Raw genomic sequence first — 21,486 nt, forward strand, 5'->3', positions numbered from 1 at the left:
GAACCCTTGTGTAGTTCGGGGCTGATGGGCCCTGGGGGGGCGGGGGGACTTGTCTCCAAGGCTGCAGGAAATTCAACTTTTAAACACAAATGAGCAGTGTGATCATTTGTCATGAGAGGGCCTAGGTGAGAAATTGGGTTTCTGGATTTGTTTGGTCCCGACAAGTGAGTGACCTGGGCTTTCGACAAGTCTCTCAGCCATCTTGGGCCTCAAAGTCCTTCTGGTTCTAAAGTTCTGTACACATTTAGGACAGCCTCTGCCCCGAGAGCTGCCACACTTGGGAGCACCTTGTCCAGCCAGGGGTCCTTGCTGGGCTGTGGCGGGCCGGGGAGAAGCTGGGGATTCTAGAAACAGTGGATTAGAATGAGCAACCTGTCCCCAGTTTGCCCGCCTTAGAGCACAGCGGTTAGAAGTTCTCTGTCCCCACCTGCCGTCCTTGGGGCCCTGCCTTCTGCCAGTCCTCCTCCTAACCCCCAGCACGCCCTCCCTGCCCCTGACGCTGGGTAACTCAGTCGGCCTCCTCTGGCCAGGGCGTTGGAGCCCCTGTCATTCTTTGCAGCCTGGCTCCTGAGCAGAGCAGCTGCGCACTTGGGAAGTGTCACTCTCCCCTCACCAAGAGTCCTTCATCTTGGGGCAAGGGGTGGAGCCCCAAAGAACTGTGCCTGGGAAAGAGGGAGAGGGAAAGCTGCTGGCTCTTCTCCATGTCTTTGGGGCACAGTTTGTGCCCAGATCCTGGGCAGCACTGAGAGCCTTGGGGCCCTATCCTCCCTGGCCAGCTGGATCTGCAGGGGCCTTGCAGGGAGGCAGCAGCATGGCCAGGCACCATGAAGGCCCAGCCTGGGCGAGTTCCTGCCCTCTATGCACGCCAGCAGCCTGGGAACCTGGTCCCAGGAGACATGAGGCTGGAGAGAACCTCTCAACTCAGCCCAGCGTCTCGCCTCCATGCACGGCTTGCAGCCGCTCCTGTCAGCCCCTGCAGCTATGATGTGGAGGAACCAGCAGGGGAGCTGGTGCCAGGACCTGGTGGGGCTGCTTGCCTGGGGCCAGAGGCTGCATTCCGGGCTTGACGTTCGTGCAGGCTGTCCATGGTGGGCACCAGGGTGGAGGGAGGCTATGGCAGAACTGGGGTCCCCAGGCAGGTGGGAGGGCAGGTTGGCTCACGGAGACCCAAGGGAGATGGAGAAGGCCAAGAGAAGGGTGGAGACCGCTGTCATGGTCCTCATGGTGGCCCCACACTGACTGACTGCTCTGCTCTCGTGGGGAGAACCTGAGTTGGGGATGTCATACTGAAAAACACTTTGGAGAACTAACGTTCTATGGTGAGAACAGTGACTGCAGAGAGGCTCTCCTTGGACAGGAAGGGCTGGCGAGGGCAGCAAGACTGGCTGTGAGCTCTGGGTTAAAAGAGGACAGCCTGCGAGAGCACCCGGCAACACAGCCTGTGACGGCCAGGGCCTGGGGAGTCGGGAAGAAGTGAGAGGGCAGCCTGGGGGCCGGTGTGTCCAGGGCCCGCCCAGTAGTACTTTGGTACCCATCGCCTGGTCAGCGTGGGATAACACGTGTGCACTGTGGCCACTTACCATTCCTGCAGTCCCTCCTTCCCCAGCTCCCAAGTCATTGAGAAAACAGTACCGAGCTCACTGGCCTCGTCCAGGTGGAGGCCCTCCTCTCTGGTTCTCTGCTGTCCCCTTCCCCCATCCCTCAGGATCTCTGTCTGCCCCCAGCCCAGGTGTCTAAGTATCTAGGTAGAATTTGTGGAGGTAGACCAGGAGAGGCGAAAGATGAGTGGTCTGGCCTTAGGCCAGCCCCCCAGGGCTGGCTCCCTGAGGACCTTTGCAAATCAAGGGCCTACCAGTGGGGCCCACTTTGGCCTAGCCAGCCAGGTGCTTCCTCCCTTCAGGCAGGACCCAGCAATGGTGGGCCAGCTGGTCTCCACCTCCCAGAGGGTGGAGAGGAAGGCTCCCCCTGAGTCTTTACTCATGCTTAGTAGAGGCCAGGGGCTTTGGGACAGTTCTCAGCACTACAGTGCCCCAAGCACAGGAACAGGGAAAAATCCCTGCCTGACTGGGAGAGAAGCCAGAGTGGTCAGGGTCCAGCCCCAGGAATGAATAGCTGCAGGGTCTGGTGATGCCCACAGGACCAGGGTACCCGATAACCCCCCTCCCCCGGTCAGGTCCATGCTGGCGTTGGCTGGATGTGACCAGGGCACTGGACTCCCAGCAAAGCCCAGGGCCAAACTGGGCCCTGGCATCACAGAGCCTCTGCAGCCTAGCTCGGTGGACTTACTGTGGCTATCAGACTGCTGCTCCTGCTCCCCCCACGCCCAGCCTGCCACCCAGGATCCTGGCGGGGCTGGTGGCCCCACGGATTCCAGAAGGGCTTCCCAGCAGCCTTCTCATCCCCTCCCTCCCGTCCAGCCTCAGTTTCTCATCCTCCAGGCCCGGAGTCTCCCCGGCCCAACCCTGGCCCAGCCCTCTGTCCCCCCTGGCTTCACAGTCGCATTTTGCTGCCAGCGCAGGGCACTGAAAAACTGCTGGCACTGCCAAAAACCCTGTGTGCGCTATGACTCCCCAAACATCCCTTTATTTTTATTGTTCTGTTAATTACTGTTTAAACTTTAATAAGTCACTTCGTCAGGAGGGGGGACCTGCCGTGAGCTTTTCTGTGCAAACACGGGCCCGGGAGTGACTCGGGTGTAATATAACCCTTTATGTGATGTGGGAATGTTTAGATTGTAACAGAAACTTGTTATTTTAATGACAGTTGGGGGGTAGAGGGTGGGCTGAGCACCAGTGAGGAGGAGGGTGGGCGCAGCCCTGCTCCACTCGCATCCCGAGAGGGCTGGGGTAGCCTGACCACAGGCTACCCCAGGGGTGCTCCCATGTGGCTGCCGCTGAAGGTCGAGGATACCGTGGGGCCCTTCCTGGGCTGGCCATGGTCAGGCTCACCAGGGAATGGGATGCGTCAGGAGAGATGCTTGGGGGCTCCAGGGTGGAAGTGTCCCAGGAGAAAGTTGAGCTTGGGGTGCAGGGGGAGGCAGGAAGAGGCCTCCCAGATCTCTGGGCAAAGGCTGGGCCGTGCAGGGCTGGACTCTGCGCTGACCGCAACAGCCCTTCCTGCTCCCAAGGCGGGGACCCTGTCCACAGTCACCATCCAGTACAGTGGCAGGCACCCTGCTGCACAGCACTGTGCCAGACATGTCACCTTACATCCTCTTTTTTCAACAATCCGGCATCTCAGGTGAGGACACGGATGTCCAGGGCAGAGATGTAACTTGCTTCAAGTGACACGTTTTTAAGAGGTGGTCCAAGTTTCTAGGACTTCCCAGGTGATGCTAATGGGAAAGAACCCACCTGCCAATTCAGGAGACATAAGAGACACAGGTTTGATCCCTGGGTCTAGAAGATCCCTTGGAGGAGGGCATAGCAACCCACTCCAGTATTCTTGCCTGGAGAATCCCATGGACAGAGAAACTGGCAGGGCACAGTCCACGAGGTCGCAAAGAGTCAGACACGACTGTAGTGATATAGCATACACACCAAGTTTCTAATGTCAGTTTATCTTATTTGGAAGCTTCTAAAGGCCAGGAAGAAAAGTTATGACCAACCTAGATAGAATATTGAAAAGCAGAGACATTACTTTGCCAACAAAGGTCTGTCTAGTCAAGGCTATGGTTTTTCCAGTAGTCATGTATGGATGTGAGAGTTGGACTGTGAAGAAAGCTGAGCACCAAAGAATTGATGCTTTTGAACTGTGGTGTTGGAGAAGACTCTTGAGAGTCCGTTGGACTGCAAGGAGATCAATCCAACCAGTCCATTCTAAAGGAGATCAGCCCTGGGTGTTCTTTGGAAGGAATGATGCTAAAGATGTCACCCACTTCTGCAGGAGGTGACAAAGTACTCCAGTACTTTGGCCACTTCATGCGAAAAGTTGACTCATTGGAAAAGGCTCTGATGCTGGGAGGGATTGGGGGCAGGAGGAAAAGGGGACAACAGAGGATGAGATGGCTGGATGGCATCACTGACTCAATGAACGTGAGTTTGAGTGAACTCCGGGAGTTGGTGATGGACAGGGAGGCCTGGCGTGCTGCGATTCATGGGGTTGCAAAGATTCAGACACAAGTGAGCGACTGAACTGAAACTGAACTGAAAGTCCAGCTGCCCAGGTGTGGCTCAGCAGGGTGAATGCAGTCCCAATCCTCCCTGGGAACCAGGGTCATCCCTCTCAGTCTTGGGACTGGGCACCCTTCAGGCCCTCCACCTGCCCCAGCCCTCAGGATGAGGGTCTGGAAGGCAATGGGGACATGGAAATAAGGATCGTCCTTAAGTCTTAAGCCACTTGCCCTCTTCCTCACAAGGTTTGGCTCCATCTCAGGGAGTTAGGGGTTCAAGTGTAGGGTCAGGGTGGTAGTGGCCAGGACACCCCTTCTTCCTCTGGTAGCCCTGATCCTTTACACGCAGAAGCATTCCTGCCCCAGACCCACTTCTGCAGGAGGTGACACCTGGAGAGGGAGCCTTTCCCAGGCACCGTGAGTCTCCAGCGTGGACCCCTGTGATCTGGACAATTTCCTGCTTCATTTTCATTTGGTCCCTCTGTCTGTTCATCCACAGAGCTGAGCATCCACTCTGGGACAGCCCTGGAGTCCTGTGCTTACCCTCACGGGCTCATGCCTGACTGAGGTTAGCGAAGGGGTGTGGGGGGAGCATGACCACGGGGCCCAGCCCCTCCCCAGGCTGGGTGTTCCCAGGGCTCTGTCTGGTCCCTCCTCTCCCTCTGTGGCTGTGACCCTCTGGGGCCCCTCCCCGCCTCCTGCCGGGCAGGGCCCGAGGTTCAGGGCTCTGGCGCCCTCTCACTGGGGGCTGGAGGTGGCAGCAGCCCCCCAGATGGCAACGGCAGTGTGGGCCACGAATCGCTGAGGTTTTCCTTTTCCGAGCAGCGCGTTTCCCTAAATTGTCTTTGACTGCGTGCATGGGTAATGAAAGTTTATGCCCTTGTTAGAAGGACAGGCGGCCAGTTCCAGTTAGAACTGGGGCTCTCTCCCGGCCAGCCCCCCGCCCCCTCCCCCAGCAGGAGCAAGAGCGTGAGCGCGAGTGGCGAGTGTGCGTGTGCGCACACCCCCCCATCCCCGGTGGATAAGAAGGCTGTTAGGGGAAGGGAGAGGGGACGGGGAAAAAAAGAAAAAAAAAATTTCCATATTTGTGTAAGTTGCTTTAAAAGCATTTTATCATGTCATAAAAAAGGGAAAGTACTCTCAGAAATTGATCCTCTCCGCCAGCCCATTGGACAGAAGGACGTTGGGATGTTAATGGCCATCCTGCTCCAGGGTGGCTTATTAAAAAATTTATACATAAATGCTTAAAATTGCATAAATTATTTAAAAAAAACCAACAAAGTAAGCAATTTGAATTCCCTCCTCTCCTCCCCTTGGCTCAGTCCCACTTCTGCATCCCCCCTTTTCCAAGCCCTCATCATGATCCTCCCGGTGGTCCTGGGGCCCATCCTCTCCTCTGGGCGTCCCCCCCTTTTTTCCACTTCCCACCGCACCCCCAGCACCATCCACCCTGCCCTCCTCCGGGGTTTCCCTGCCTCACCCACAAATTAACGCAACAGCACACTCACATGCACACGCACTAATAAAAACACCACTAATAATGCCCCAAATCGCAGAATTAAATATTAAGGCCAGAGGAGGCGGACGTGGAGAGGAGCAGCCGCCACCGTAGCCGAACTTGGAGCTGATGAGTGTGTGTCTCGCAGGCGTGGAATGTCACCCACACATCCTGGAGACTGGAGTGGGGAGTTTTATGATGGTTTTTCATTGATTTGTTTCCCCAGCGCAGCTGCCGACCTCTATTGAGGGACAAACATAATCAGCACTGACGCAAATTAGATGGTTATTCGTTTTGAAAATTGACAGAAAAACAATAAAAAAGATGAAATGCTCCCAAATCAATAGATATAATGAAATTCAAATAATCCGAGAGATGAGGTCTCCATGGCAACTGATAATGTGGAAAAGAAAACAATTTAATAAAGGACAGACACACTTTGAAAACAGATTGGGCCCCGGGAGGGGGGCGGGCTGGCGGGCGGAGGGCTGGAGCGCGGGCTGGCGAGTGAAGGATCACTGTCCGTCCCAAGGACACCCGCCATAATTAAGCGAGGCTTTCGGCCCCAGAAAGTGCAGATTCAGGTTTTAATACACAAAATTATTTCAGGAGCAGTGAATCGGAAAGTCGTTTGTAATGACCTTCCTGAGAGGCCCGGGCGCAGGGCATGTTGGAGGCTGGGCGGCCGGGCCGGCTGAGTTATGGCATATTTGTGTTTTTATAGTGCGGAGGGGAGGGGGTGGGGGGGAGGGGGGGAGAAGGTTAAACAGTATTTACAGCTCAGTTGTTTTCAGAGAGGAAAGAGAAATAGAGTTCATGGGGAGATGCAGCGGGCAGGCGGGCGGGTGAGCCGGGGAGGCCTCTGGGCGAGGTGGGAGAGGCGGTGGGCCTGGGCGGGTCTTCCACCCTCGGACTGCCCGGCCTGGCCTTGGGGACCCTCAGAGAATGCCAGGAGCAGCCTCCCCACCCCCGTTCCTGGTGGGGGCCTTCTAGGTCTGGGGCCTCTTCTCTGGGGACAGGGAGGGAGCCTGTGTCCAAGCTCTGTGCATCCAGCCACATCTCAAGTGAGGTGAGGCATTCCTGAGGCTGCTGCAGAAAGCTCGCCTTGCCGGGCATCGTCCTGGGCTCTGCATCGAAGCTGGTCGATCGTCCGGATGGTGCTGCCCTCCTTGAGTCACGTGCTGCATCTGGGGTGTGCCCAGCCTTGGGTACAGGGGACGAGGGCCTGTCAGTGGCCTGGGGCTGACAACCTCCCTGCCCCGTCCTTGGGCACCACCTCCCTGCCTCCCGCACACAAAAGGGAAAAGCTTGGCCCCTTGGGGTTTGGCAGAGGCAGAGGCCACAGAAGGGGAAAGCACCCAGCTGAAGCCCCTCCTGGTCCCACCGCCCTCCAGAGCCGCCTGCCTGGGCAGGGCGGCGCAGGCACTGAGAGCGCAGCCCTGGGGGCTCACCCCTTCCTCAGGTGTGTCCCCCTCGGGCTGCAGTAGCCACGTTCGTGCATCCATGTCGTGACGCACGCGGCACAGCCAGTCTCCGGGCCGCTGTGTGTGTACACATGTGACTATAATGTGATTGTACAAATACCGAGACGCCTGAATGTGTGTGCGCGCGCACAGTCTGCGTGTGCGCTGTGTGTGTGTGTTTTAAATCTCCCCTGGGTGGTAACTCTTTTTTTTTTTTTCTCCCCTTCCTGTTTGGCTGTGACCTGGGGGAGATTGATGGCCAGCCTGTGCGGTGGATGCTAACAGTTTCCCTGATTTATAGAGTTACTTACGCTAAGTGAGGCCACTTAGACGCGTCTGGATAGTAAACCTTTTAACTGGACTAAAAAATCATAATAAATAAATAAACCAAGGGGCACACGTAGGGCCCAGCAGCTGGGCCCCCCCAGTTGCCCACCTGGAGCTGTTGGGGACCAGGGGGCCCAGCTGAGGGCCTCGAGGAGCAGTGGCTGCTCCTCTCTGCCAAGTGAGGCACAGGATTGGGCCCAAGAGGGAAGGAAGGACACCCCTGTTCTCCTAGGGCACAGGTCGTGTCTGGGGAGACGGGGCTGGAACTGTTAAGATAGAGTTGGGCTGCGTGGTAGGGGGAAGAGGGAGGCAGGGGGATGGTGGGGCCCCAAGGGAGCTCGTGGGGGAGCAGAGCCAGGACAGGTGTCTCTGGGAACCCTTCCTTGCTTCCTAGACTCACCACTCCTGTGGGACCGAGACTTTTCACCACAGTGATCACACTTGTAATGACTTGAGCAAGCATCTGCCCCCTGGTCTAAATTGAACCGTCCATCCTGGCAGGAACCAGGGCAGTCCGCTTGCTCTTGTCGTGTCCTCGGAATTCAGCCCCCGGCACCCCAGCCCTGGGGCTGGTGGCCCATCAAGTGCAAGTCCTTACGGGTGGCAGGGAGGCTCCAAAATTGCTGCCACCCTGGTTGGGAGGCTGTGGGAGGTACACCTAGGGTCTCAGATGGTGAGACGTCTGAGTCCAGCTCTCACACGGATGCTGGATGACTACGACAGTTGACAGCCTCACTGGGCTCTGCTTTTTCATCTGGAAATGGTCAGGATGATGGCTGCGCTGGGATGGGGGTGGGTGTGTCACTGAGGCTCTGAGTGGTTACCCAGTGCTGTCCCCAGCGCAGGGGAGGTGCTCAGGGTGCCAGCTACCATATTGCTCTATGCTGTGCGGGCCAGGGCGGCCACCAGAGTGGCCTAGTGGTGCCCGTGGCCCCCGAGCCACCTGGCAGCAGACAGGCCGGCCCCCTGGACCACCCCCACCAGAGGGGACGGGCACCTGGCCCCTGCCTCGCCACTTCTTGATATACAGCGGGCATTAGGCCGCCCAAAGGGGACACTGCATCCTTAGGAAGAAATATGTCCTCATTTTTCTTAAACACCGTTTCCACTGAGTGAAATGTTTAGAAGGGACGCGCAGGGAGAACTTTATTTCCTACCAGGGAGTTCAGAGCCACCAGGCAGAGCCCATAAAGCACCCGGAGCCTGGTAGCTGACAGTCCGCCCGGCCCCAAAACACATTACTCACCGGTGGGGAGGGGCTGCCAGCCCTGCCAGCCCCTGGGGACTAGCCCCCACCCCACCGCCCCAGGCTGACTCTGAGACCCAGTCGTGGGCATCAGGCCCTGGAGTCTCCGGTCCCCTTGAGCCCAGGCTACCCAGGGCTAGGAAGGACCTGGCCCTGACCAGGAGAGGAGGTGGAACCAATCCAGCCACCCGCTTAGTCCCCAGGGATCAGGGATGAGGGGCCCAGGTGCAGCTAGAGGAGCCCCCTCCCTCCCCCAGAGCTGGCAGTAGCCCTGGCCTTCCCCAGCCTGTGGAGGGAGTGATGCGGTTCCTGCCATAACGGGCCCTTCTCCCGAGGCCCTCCCTTCATTCGATTTCTGAAGCTGGCTGATTTGCATATTTATAAATATCAGTAAATTATTTATTGTAGCAATCTGCTGCACCATTTTACCCATCACAGTTAACACTTTAGGGGGCTCCGTGTTATGGGAACCGGGAGTGGGGGTGAGGAGGAGATGGGCAGGAGTGGAGAGGAGCCCTCTCGGGGTGGCCTGGGACTTCCTGGAGTCTCCGGAGCCGCCACGGGGACATGGTGGCAGCCCCGCACCTTGCTGCACCCTGGCCTTCAGGCGCTCGGGCTCTGGAGTGTCTGCACGGCTCCAGGGTCAGCTTCCTCCTCTGTCAAATGGGACGACGGCAGTACCTGCCTCACGGGGTCATGGTGAGACACCATGAACTAGCGCCTACAGGTGTGAAGACAGGCCAGTTCTTGCCCCTCCCTTTCTCCACCCTGAGCAAGACCCCCCAGCTTGGAGACAGAGCTGCCTGCAGGGGGCTTGTTGAGTTTGGAGCCCCTGGAGGGGAGGCTTAGAGACTTTCTGGGAGCCAGGGAGAGGTCATTTGTTGCCCACAGCCTGGGCCTCCAGCCTCTCCTGTGCCCCCACCAGCAACCTCTTCTGGCCCAGGTGTGGTTTCCTGGTCTAGCTAGGGATCTCGTGCCCAGAGGTGGCACCACACTTGCCTGTTTGTCCCCTCCCAGAGCTCAGCTGCCTTTTCCCAGATGCTTGACTGTCAGGACCTGTGCTTGGCACAGACAGGCACCCTGTCACCTTAGTCCTGCAATCCTTTCATGGTGGGGAAAGCTCGCTCAGAACCCAGAGCTTAGCGAGGGGCAGAGCCAGGCCCTGAACTCACAACTGTCTGCCCCAGAGGCCAGGGCACACCATGGTGCAGTGCTGCCTCCCAGGGCTCACCCTGGCCCATCCAGCGTCCCTGGGGCCAGAGGTTGCAGGCTGGGAGACGCCCTGGGCTGGCGGCCCACAGGCAGAGACCGGCCTGCTCCTTTCCCCGGGGCCCAGCTGGGCCCACTGCAGCCGCCCTGCCCCTCGCCTCCTCTCTGGAGCCGGGTCTCAGGTTAGCGGTACGGGAGTCCCCGTGCCTTCCCACCCTCCAGCCCAAGCCGGCCTCCTGGGCAGTATTGTTCCCAGAGGAAGTTTCCAGTGTAAATAGAGCAGCGGGCAGGCTGGTGGCGGGAAGGAGATGAAAGGGGCAGTGACAGGGCCGGGGACGGATGGCTTCCTCCCATTGAGGCCCGGCCACGGCGTTTATATTTTAGGGAAGAAAGTCAGGGGAATGTTTACATGGACAGGAGCCTGGGGTCAGACCACGAGGGGGGTAGTCTGCAGGTCCCAGGGTCCTGAAGGAGGGGTAGAGGAGAAGGCCCCACGGGGTGGGCCGGAAGGCAGGCGGGCAGGCAACTTGAACCTCAGCTCTTATACACACACACACACACCCCTCTACTCACAGCCCCAGACTCTCACGCGTGTGCACTTACAAGGAAGGCCTGCTTTTGCCTCCTGCCCTGCACCCTAGGCTGACATGCCTTCCCCACCTCCACCCCTGGGAGCAGCGGGAGGCAGAGGGAGGGCAGCATCTGGAAGGCAGGTGGGCGGGGCAGAGCAGCAGCTGGAGGGCAGGTGTCGGGGGCGTGGGCGGAGCCACGGGGCCTGCAGGCTGGGGGGGCCCCCCGGCACACAGCTGCAGCACATCTGGTAGGGGCCCGCAAGGGACTGAGCCAGGCACACGGCCGGCATCAGGAAAGGGTGGGCAGGGCTGGGTGGGCCCAAGTGCCAGGAGGCTCCAGGATGGGTGGGGGCCCAGGGACGGGGTGTCACCAGCAGCAAGTGCAGCCCTGGGAGCTTCTGCTTCCCTCTTCCTTGGGATAAATATTTATAGATTCATTTGCCGTCTGCCATACACACTTGGCTGCTTACCTCCTGGTAAAAATAGAGCAGGCTCCCCCACTCCCACCCTCCTTCTCTACCAGGGCCGGGGGCAGAGGGGCCCAGGTGCAGCCTGCCCCCCATAGATCTGCCTGAGGAAGCCTGGTGTCACAGAGCCTGGTGGCTGGCCTGGAGGTCAGGTGGGATGGTGTGATGAAGGGCCCTGTCAATGAGCCTTGAGAAAGAGCCCATGATGGTGCTTGGAGACTTGGGTGTGGGCAGTGCAGACTTCGAGATGTGGACAAACATGGGTAGAGTGGGCATCCGGCTAGGGTGAGGGTGGGGCCCGGAAGAGCCAGGGCCACAGGACTGGGAGAACTGGGCAGCTGGCTTCAAGACAAGGACCTGGGGCTGCCGGGCATTGTCTGTATCGGGGGGCCACCATCTGTGTGCACAAGCCAAGTCTGCCTACAGATGAGGTCCTGGCCCAAGTGTGCCCATCTCTGTCCGAGTCAGCCTCTCAGTGGGTTCCCGGCATGTGTGTTTAGGCTCTTGATCCGTTATAGTGAAGCCCCTTCTGACTGTGGGCCTGGGAGCAGAGTTCCTCCCTTGGCTTAACCTTTTGAGCTGTGTGGAGATGAGGCCATGCCCACCCCCTGGGAGCCCTGCCATCTAGAGGCTTCGATGGGGCCCCCTGTGCAGAAAGGGAGTGTGAGCCACGACTGTGTCTGCCGTGGCCACCGCCCCACCCCTGGCGCTGCCATGTAGGAGCTCGCTGAATGGATGGGTGGACAGACAGATGGACCGATATACAAATAAACCGGTGTAGGTGTGTCAGCTTTGGTTGGCATTTGTGGCAGGTTCCAGCTGTATGGGGGTGGTCTTGCCATTCCCCTCCCAAGACCCTGGGCACCCTGCTCAGTGGCCGAGAGGGAGGTGGCCAGTGCCCGGCCAGCCTACTTACAGTTCCAGGCCGTTTGCATCGCACTGTCATGCTCAGGGATGAGGCACTAGAATGGCAGCCTCTGGGCATTCCACTGGGGATCTGAGGAATCCCAATCTATTCCCGCTTCTCAGATCTGGAAAGTGGGTTGCCTGGGGCTAGCCAAGCCCCCCAGGGCTGCAGGAGTTGGTGGAGGCAGAGTGACATCCTGAGGCACAGCTGGCCTGGCTCCCAGGGCCAGACACGGGGAGGAAGTGTTTCCAGAAGCCAGGGCTGAGAAGAAGACTGTTCCTGTGCGTGAAGTCATTCGTCCATTCGTTCGTTCATTTACAAGATATTTCTGAACCACGGAGTCCATGCCAGGCTCTGAGAATAGAACCCACAGTCTAGTGAGGGGACAGACATGCCTGGTGTCAGGGCAGTGGGGTGGAATGTGACTGGGGAGACCTCTGGCTTGGGGGATGTGGGGCTGTTGAGGTGGGTGGCGGTGCCTCTGACCCCTCTCTTCCATCCCCACAGCTGAAGGCACCCGGTGCACCGACCCGCCCGCAGGAAAGCCCGCGATGGCGGCCAAGCGCAAAGGCGGCCTGAAGCTCAACGCCATCTGCGCCAAGCTGAGCCGCCAGGTGGAGGTGGAGAAGGGTGGGGAGGCCGGTGCCCACACTGAGGGCAGCCCGCTGCAGCCCCGGGACAAAGAGCGCAGTGGCCCCGAGTCTGGGGTGGCCCGGGCCCCCCGCAGCGAAGAAGACAAGAGGCGGGCGGTGATTGAGAAGTGGGTCAACGGGGAGTACAGCGAGGAGCCGGCACCTGCGCCTGTGCTGGGGCGGATCGCCCGGGAGGGCCTGGAGCTGCCGCCCGAGGGCGTCTACATGGTCCAGCCCCAGGGCTGCAGCGACGAGGAGGACCACGGCGAAGAGCCCCCCAAGGACAGCAGCGTCCTGGAGGAGAAGAACTCAGACGGGGCAGCCTCCAAGGATGACGGTGGCCCCAGTGCCAAGCAGGCTTCAGGTGGGTATCTAAGCCCTGGATGGGACAGAACCCCACGAGGAGGAGGGGTGGTGTGTCTACAGAGCACGCCCTCTTCCCTTACTCTTGCTCCAAGTAGTGACCCCTCTTTAGGGCCCATGGAGGACTCCTGAGGGGGTGGGGGCTGGGGCCGAGGTCACGGCTGGCATGGGGGAGAGGAGTCGGGCAGGGGTTGGGGCGGGGGGTGGTGTGGCAGGGGTGAGAAGGGAAGGGCCTGAGAAAGCAGCTTTCCACATGTGTGAGCAGGGTTGCGATGAGCTGCTGAACACACAGTGGGTCTTCAGGAAGACAAATGAATGGGTGGACAGGCAGATGGATGGATGGATGGATGGATGGATAGTGTGTGGGTAGACGGCTCACCACAAGTACCTGCTTGGGAAGGAGCCTGTTGGGGGGCGTAGTACCTGGATATGTGGAGAGGGACAGCCAGCCAGCAGATCCCATTGCACCCACCTGCCCTGGACACGGTCCCCTGGCTGACCTCTCTCCCACGAGATGGCTAAGGCCTTGCTCTTCTGGGGTCCACGTGTCCTTAGATGCAGAGCAGCCCTGAGCTCCTTCTGCTCTGCAGAGGAAGGACCTCAGTTCTGGGTGGGAGGGGGCACGGCCAGGGCTGGAGCTTGGGGCCCGGGCTCTCCTCAGCTCCCCAGCCTCCTTGCAGCGGGCGCCTAGCATCCCGAGCCTCCCCTTCCCCTGCAGCAAGGGGCGCATCTCCTCCCTGCGCGGGGAGCCCTGCGCAGCCACATAATTATGCATATAAGATATAAACAGAGCTGTTTAATTATCCTTCGCCACATCAGTGACAGAGTAATTAACAAACATTGCAAGATCAATGAGGAAAAGTGTGACCTTCAGTTTCCTCTGATAGGAAAAGCCCTTGCCGTTCCCAGACACAAGGTGACTGTGCTGGGCCTGAGGAGTGGGGAGGGACAGGGACCAGGGCCACTGTCCCTTCAGCGCCCCAGTTCCCCCCGGGGGAGTGGCGAGCCAGCACATCAGGAGGCAGGGCTGGAAACTGCCGGTGGCCTCATGGCTCCAGGCCTCACCCCCTCGGGTTTGGGATAGCAGCGGGATGGCAGCATGATGCCAGGCAGGCTCCTCAGCCTGGGCCCTGGAGCTGGGCAGCCAGAGCCCAAGCTGCCCACAGTGGCCTTGGGACTGCAGGCCTCTGGGCTGCCCCCGGGACCCCTGCCTGGCCCCCTCCCTGCTCTAAGCCGTCTGCCCTTCAAAGCCTTCTGATTCTCTGCCATATATAGCGAGGGCTCAGCTGCCTCCAGCTATTTTTAGCCCCTTTCCCTGGTCCCTGAGCCACTGAATCTAGCATCCAGAGCCCACCCCTCCCAGGCTGGGTCCCCCACCCCAAGTGGCTTGAGGTCAGGACGGCAGCCCACCAGCCAGCCAGCCCAGGGGGACAGCCATCTGTTGGTTCCCTGAGTCACTCTCCCCACCTTGGGGGCCGGGTGCTGTCCATGACTGTTCTGTCCTCACCCGGAGGGCCCCAGACCCCACAGAACTGCCCTCCTCCCCTCCTCCCAGGAGCGCAGAGGCTCTGTCTACATGCTGCTAGGTTTTCTCTTGTGCTGGAGCCCAGACCGGCTCTCAGACCACCTCCGGGTGGGGTTGGGGGTGGGAGAAGAGCCCGCTGCTGGGGGCTGGCCACACCTTTCCCTGGCTGGGCTGTTAGGACCTCCCAGCCTGGAGCTCTGTGCCCGAGTGTGCAGGCTCAGACAGGAGTAGAGAGAACACATGTCCTCTGGGGCCCGACGAGTCTCACCCACCTGCGTGTCCCCACCCCTGACTCGGGGTGGCGTATAGCTGGTGGTCGGTGTTAGTGAGTGCGCAGGAAGACACGTCCTGGGGGTGGGGGCGTCCCACAGGCTTGCAGTGGTGGCACATTGTGTGTGGAAGGGGGTTTGTCTCCAGGGAACAGCCCCAGGCCAAATGGGACAGTCTTGGGAAGCTGGATGTGGAGTTTGAGGTGGTCTGGATACACTTGTATGTGTGTCTCGGACGATCACTAGGACATGAGCTTGTGAGAGTGTGTGTGCATGCACGGCCCCACGGGGAGGTGGCTGCGGGGGACTCCCCGTGTGCCCTGCCATGGACACTGGAGTGAGAGATGCGGACCGTCAGCTGCTGTGTCTCCGGCCCTGACTCTCCTCGGGGTGGCCCACCCTTGTGCGTGAACACGAGTGCCAGAGGGTGGCAGGGAGGTTTGTAGGCCTCCCCATGTCATAAGTCTTGGCTCGGGTGGGGCCTTGAGGGAGTCTGAGCCTCACATCAGCAGGCTCTCTGCCCCCTTGGCCTTGTTGTCTGGGGCCGTTAGCAACTTGGAGGTCTGGGAGGGGCCAAGAGGACAGGTTCTGAGGAGGCTTCGGGCAAGCCCCTCGTCCTCCTCCCGAGGATCAGGGGTCTGTGTGTCCATTTCTGGGGGGAGTGAAGGTCTGCCAGGCCAACTCTGCCAGGCCCACCCCGACCGGTCCCCAAGGGTCCTCCTGACTGCCCAGCCACTGGCTCACAACCCTACCTGTCCCCAGCCCCCATTCCCACCCCCACCCCAGAGGCAGGTTGAGATCTGGCCTTACTTCCAGTAAAATGACTTCTCTTTCATATTAGGCCAAGGCGAGAGAGCGGAGACATTTATGAAACTTTGTTTAATGTACTGAAAAGCCATCGGCCAGAACATTTAGGAAATTGATTTTCCTGGCATTGATGAACTCGTTTTATTTTACCCCAGTATTAATTACTTTTTTTTTAAACAAATTAATTTAAGAGTCGTAAAACCTAACAAGTGAGCCAAATGTCCATAGATCATGTCCTGCTCCGCCCCTCCCCAGGCCGGCCCTCTCCCTCTCTGGGGGTGGCCTGTCCCTTGGCTACCCTGCTCCCTCCCAGAGGTGACAGCCCCTCTCCTCTCCCATAGGAGAGGCCTCTTCACTGCGGGACTACGCGGCCTCCACAATGACTGAGTTCCTTGGCATGTTTGGTTACGACGACCAGAACACGAGGGACGAGCTGGCCAGGAAGATCAGCTTTGAGAAGCTGCATGCGGGCTCCACCCCCGAGGCGGCCACCTCCTCCGCGCTGCCCGCCTCCGAGGACGCCCTCAGCAAGCGGGCGCGGTTCTCCAAGTACGAGGAGTACATCCGCAAGCTCAAGGCTGGCGAGCAGCTGTCCTGGCCGGCCCACGGCACCACGGCTGAGGGGCGGGCAGGCAAGGAGGCGCTGGGCCCCCTGCCCGGCCTGCGGCTTCCCAGTAGCACCACGCACCTGGAGACCAAGGCCACCATCCTGCCCCTGCCCTCGCACAGCAGCGTCCCCATGCAGGGCCTGGTGGCCCGCGCCTCCAAGTACGACTTTTTCATCCAGAAACTGAAGACGGGCGAGAACCTGCGGCCCCAAAACGGGAGCGCCTACAAGAAGCCGTCCAAGTACGACCTGGAGAACGTCAAGTACCTGCACCTCTTCAAACCCGGGGAGGGCAGCCCCGACATGGGTGGGGCCATCGCCTTCAAGACGGGCAAGGTGGGGCGCCCCTCCAAGTACGACGTCCGGGCCATCCAGAAGCCTGGCCCCGCCAAGGTTCCGCCCACCCCCAGCCTGGCTCCCGCACCCCTCGCCAGCGTGCCCACCGCTCCCAGTGCCCCTGGGCCAGGCCCTGAGCCATCTGCCTCCCTGCCTTTCAACACTCCCGAGTACCTGAAGTCAACCTTCTCCAAAACAGACTCCATCACCACGGGGACCGTCTCCACTGTCAAGTAAGGCGTGCGCCACCCTCACTGCCAGCCCTGAGTCCAGCACTGGGTGACCCAGAGACCCACTTTCTGCCTCTGAAGCTCACACTTGTGGACACATGTACCCGCATCTTACGCACATCCACTGTGCACCCAGATTCTCACACGTACTTACACACACACACAGCCTACATAATCACTCACACCCAGTTCACAGACACACACACTATACATCTTGCTGTGTGCACACACCCTCACACACCACATACAGGCAAACCTTGTTTGCGCTTTGAAGATGTCGCGTGTTCTTGTGCACTGAAGGTTTGTGGCAACCCTGCGTTGTCAGCTGATGGTTAGCGTTTTTTAGCAGTAAAGCCTTTTTTAATTAAGACATGTGCATGGTTTTTCCAGACATGATACTATTGCACGATTAATGGACTACAGTATGGCATAAGCATACCTTTTCTGTACTCTGGGAAACCAAAAAAGTTCACGTGACTCGCTTCATTGTGACCGTCACTTGATCATGGTGGTCTGGAAGCGAGCCTACATCATCTCCAAGGCCTGCCTGTGCTTCTGTGCACTTGCTCCCCTGCTGACACACCTGCCACAGAGTACTGTAACCCCATCTGCCCACAGCAGGCTTTCTCTGCCTGCCACCACGAGGGTCAGCTGCGGGCTTACGGTTGGCTGGGAAAACCCTACGCTGGGTTGGGGGTTCTGGGCTCCAAGCTGGTGGCCTTGGCTCCTGGATTCAGAGCCTGGGCTGTGTGACTGGCAGCAGGAGGTGGTAGGAGGCTGGGGCGGGCGGACCCCACGTGAAGCCCTCGGCAGTGGCAAAATGACGGATGGATCCATGTGTGGGGCTGAGAACACCTTTCCCCACAGCCATCCCTCTTGGGGGAGGGCCAGAAACCTGAGAGCTGGTCTAGAGAGCCGCCCTCGGCACAGGGGGTGTCGGGGGGCTTTTCCGACCCCTCAGCCACACTTGCTTGGTGCTGCTCTTGCCCTTTCCCCCGGGGTCTTCCCCAGTGGTCCCTGGTACCCCTCTTCAGCCAGCAGTGTCCTGACCCCGCTGTGTGCAAGAGGGGCTTGGCCCCAGCTTCCCAGGCCTCCTGAGGGTTGGACTCTAGGTCAGACCCATGTTCAGGGTGGAGCCCTCCAGCCCTGCCAGCTTGAGACAGCCTAGTCCTTGCCGAAGGTGGGCCAACTGAACCCAGCTGTGCTAGTTTTCTGCCAAAGGACTTTTCCCATCCCACCTCAAGTGCCCAGGATGCTACAGAGCAAGGGAGATGAGGGTCAGGACCCCACGGCAGGGAGCTGCCCCCAGACACGCCTGGGGCAGGAGGCCGCCTCGTCCACTCATCAGCTGTGCCCTGTGTGTCTCTCACCAGGAACGGATTGCCCACAGATAAACCAGCTGTCACTGAAGATGTAAACATTTACCAGAAATATATTGCCAGGTAGGCCCCTCGGGAGGAGACTGCCCTGGAGAGGTGGGCGGGGTAGGAATGCTGGGGACCGTGGGACCGCCTGCCCATCTGACCGCTAGTATCAGCTGCCTGCTGCCTCCTTACCCCCACACACTCCTGCTTCCAGATTCCCTCCAGGGACTGCCCTCTGCCCCATCTCAGAGCCCCCGCCCCCTTCATGGGGTCCAGACCACAGACCCTTAAGTAGCTTGTACCCCAGGCAGGACTCGGGTACCTGAAAGGGCCCGCTAGCAGGGCCCGGCCACAGGTGAGCACAGGGCCCCCCTCCACAGCTAATCCAGAGCCTTGGTGGGGGTGGGGTGCAGGGAGGGCAATGCAAGCCACTGTGGAACAGTAAGGGGATAAGAAGGGGTGTGGGCAGGTGGCCTCAGTGTGCAACGACCCCCCCCCCCAACCCCAGGCTAGACCTTGACCCTCACCACCTGACTGCAGGCCTGCCCCTTTACCTCCTTAAGGCAGCGGGCTTGGCAGGTGAAGAAACTTCACCTCATCAGATTCCCCAGCTCAGGCCCCCGGCGGGCAGTACCTGGCGGAGCAGCACCTGGCTGGGGCAGCACCTGGCCGGGCCAGGCCCCGGCAGCCGTCTTTCTGCTAATCTCCGTCCCTCTCTGTGTCTCCCTCCTGTCCCTCCTTGTCTTTTCAGCTTTGCTGTGCTCTCTTTATTATTATTATTATCATTATTATTAGTGCCTCAGCAGATGGCTCTTTTGGCAGCTTCAGCTTAAATCTTTATTCGCAAGTGGTTCTCCCCGTTACATAGGCTTCCCCTCACTCGCTCCATGGTGGGGCAGGCAGGCTGAGCCCACCACCGTGTCCACAGTTGTCATGGTGTGTTCTCCCCAGGTGGTCATCATTCAGGCTGCAGGATCCCCCACTCTGGCAGTCTTGGACCCCGGAGATGGCCCAGGGCGCTCTGGACCACAGGCAGTGGTGGCCAGGCAGCTAGTAGGGGCTCCAAGCTGGGGAGTTGGCCGGAGAACATGCTCCCTACCACGGGAAGCCAAACAGATGCTGGGCTTTAAAAATTCATCACTCTGGACTGTTTCAAGTGTCGAGAAAACCCAGGACAGAGAGAGCCCTTTAACACTTCTCAGTCACAGGGCCGTGAGCTGGCCCGACTGGGGTCCCCAGCACCTGACCCGGCGCTGGGTGGGGAGTGGGAGGGCAGCACCTGCAGAAACAGCGGCTGGGCTGCCTTGGGGCTCATGCCTTCCCCACCTCATCCCATCCCATCCTAGGCTTCTTCCCCTGACCCTGCTCTGGCCTCTGCCTTGGCCCCGCTTCCTCCATGCAACATTGGCACCAGGCCTCTGTGCCCCCCAACCCGGCCCGGCATTCCCTCTTGGGGCAGATAAGGCTCATTCTGCAGCTCAGTGGGTCTGGGATTCCCAGCGGCCCCCTCACTCTCCTTGGCCTTCTCAGCCTCTGCTTCACGGACACAGGGGCTACCTCTGCCCCTCCAGATCTCTACCCAAGGCCCCCACACCCCAGAAGCAGTCCTCTGGAGCACAGACACAGACTCTTCTCAGCCACAGAGGCTGAGGACCCTGGAGCTGGCATCCAGAGAGGCCTGAGCCCACCCCCTCTTCCCTGCAGGTTCTCAGGCAGTCAGCACTGTGGCCACATCCACTGCGCCTACCAGTACCGCGAGCACTACCACTGCCTCGACCCCGAGTGCAACTACCAGGTATGTCCCGTGGGCACTGGCCGTGCTCCTGCAGGCTGGCACAGCAGCGGAGGAGCCTCCTGGAAGTAGGACAGGACTGCTGGGTTCTGCTTGGGCCACCTGAACTTGACTTGGGCAGGAAGAGAGGCCAGAAAAACTCCCAGCCTGTCCACATTCCCAGATTGCTGCCCACAGGTGTCTGATGGGGTCTGGAGCCCTCTGCCTCCCCAGTAATAATTATTCTTGCTCCAATGCACTGAGTCCACCACGCACCAAGGACTTCTCAGACAGCCTGCATACCTTGTCTAGTCAGCTCTTTCCAGTGTCCTCATGAGGCTGGTACTACTGCCCCATTTTACAGATGATTATGTTGAAGTTCAGGTAGACTGTCCCTTATGTTCAAAGCTCATCCTCTGGTGAGTGCAGAGCAAGCAAATGAGAGGGGAATGCAGGTGGTCTGTCTCACCAGGGAGCCCAGCCTGGCAGGGCCCATTGGTGATACTAGACAAAATGAGTTGTCACCTGTCAGAGGCCTTGGCTGAAAGGCCTGGCTCGGATTCATCTTCTCTGCTTCCGGGCCTGATGATGGAGAGACATGGAGAAGGTCAGGGAAGGATCTGTGGTTCTGGAACCTTCTAAATTATTCCCTCCCAAGTCCAGGGTGCTGGCCTTGGGGCAGTCTGGGCTGCCTCGACCCAAATAGAGTTCTTTGTAAGGAGAACAGGAGGGCCCTAGGGCCAGGCGCGGCCTCCCACCCACCAGGCCCTCTCCCGGCAGAGGTTCACGAGCAAGCAGGACGTGATCCGGCACTACAACATGCACAAGAAGCGGGACAACTCCCTGCAGCACGGCTTCATGCGCTTCAGCCCGCTGGACGACTGCAGCGTCTACTACCACGGCTGCCACCTCAACGGGAAGAGCACCCACTACCACTGCATGCAGGTGCCCCGCCCCCACCCTCGCCCCCACCCTGCCCCGGAGGCTGGCCTGCCCAGGGCGGGGCGCCTCCCCTTCTCCTTTCTGTCAGAGAGGGTCTCTGGGGCTCAGGCTCGGGCAGTGCCCGGTGGGCCCGGGTGGGGCCTTCCCCATGGCCATACTTGGTGTGGGTGCAATTCAGCGAGCTGTTTATACAGACCGACATTTTTCAGGCTTTAACACCAAGAGCAGCATTGCAAATGGTTCCTGAGGAGGTTTTTGTTTAATTCTTTGTTTTAATGCCACGCAGAGTCTGGGCTTTTTCAAGATGTCAGGTCCAGGGGGAGCGACTTTGGGTTGCAAATAGCAGCCGCCGCACCTCCCCCGATATTTGTCAGGGGGTTGTTATGGCCTCTGTGAAACAACCTGGGCCAGGAGGAGAGGGGGGCTTGCTCTCCGGGCTCTGAGATGGTGCAGACACTGGCACGGCCCAGCCCTCAAGAGTGTTCGGATTCCACTGGTTTTTACTCAATATGGCAACGCTGCCTGCCTTGGCCCAGCTCGGGTGGGGTAGGGAGGGCCCGGTGCCAGGAACTGTCCGCCAAGCAAGTCCCTGGGCTAAAGGTGACTGCCAGGCCCCTGGGTCCAGCCCTGCTCACTCAGGGGGCTTCAGAGGTAGAGCCACAGATTGGGGACCCAAAAGCTACCTCCTGCAGCACAGGACTCCCACGCCTGTGTGGGGAGGTGTCCCAGGCTCTCTGAAGACAGACTGTACTCAGCACAGACCAGGCCCTGGGGGGCCTGATGGGTCATCCTTCATTAACTGCAATCCCACCAGTTGGATGTTGATGGGTGCTGAAGCTC

General features: G+C 59.4%; 1 protein-coding gene across 4 annotated transcripts in view; it reads left to right on the forward strand.

The window, feature by feature from the left end:
• Nucleotides 1–21,486, forward strand: part of CASZ1 (castor zinc finger 1) — a 155,414-nt gene that overhangs the window by 115,297 nt on the left and 18,631 nt on the right. For all 4 annotated transcript variants that reach the window (XM_027564926.1, XM_027564928.1, XM_027564925.1 and 1 more), the window contains 5 exons: nt 12,308–12,796; nt 15,738–16,572; nt 17,943–18,011; nt 19,638–19,728; nt 20,485–20,649. In XM_027564926.1, coding sequence (XP_027420727.1) covers nt 12,308–12,796; nt 15,738–16,572; nt 17,943–18,011; nt 19,638–19,728; nt 20,485–20,649 — 1,649 coding nt within the window. The remainder of the gene's footprint in view (nt 1–12,307; nt 12,797–15,737; nt 16,573–17,942; nt 18,012–19,637; nt 19,729–20,484; nt 20,650–21,486) is intronic.

Source organism: Bos indicus x Bos taurus, chromosome 16, assembly GCF_003369695.1.
Source record: "Bos indicus x Bos taurus breed Angus x Brahman F1 hybrid chromosome 16, Bos_hybrid_MaternalHap_v2.0, whole genome shotgun sequence".
Classification (NCBI taxonomy): domain Eukaryota; kingdom Metazoa; phylum Chordata; class Mammalia; order Artiodactyla; family Bovidae; genus Bos; species Bos indicus x Bos taurus.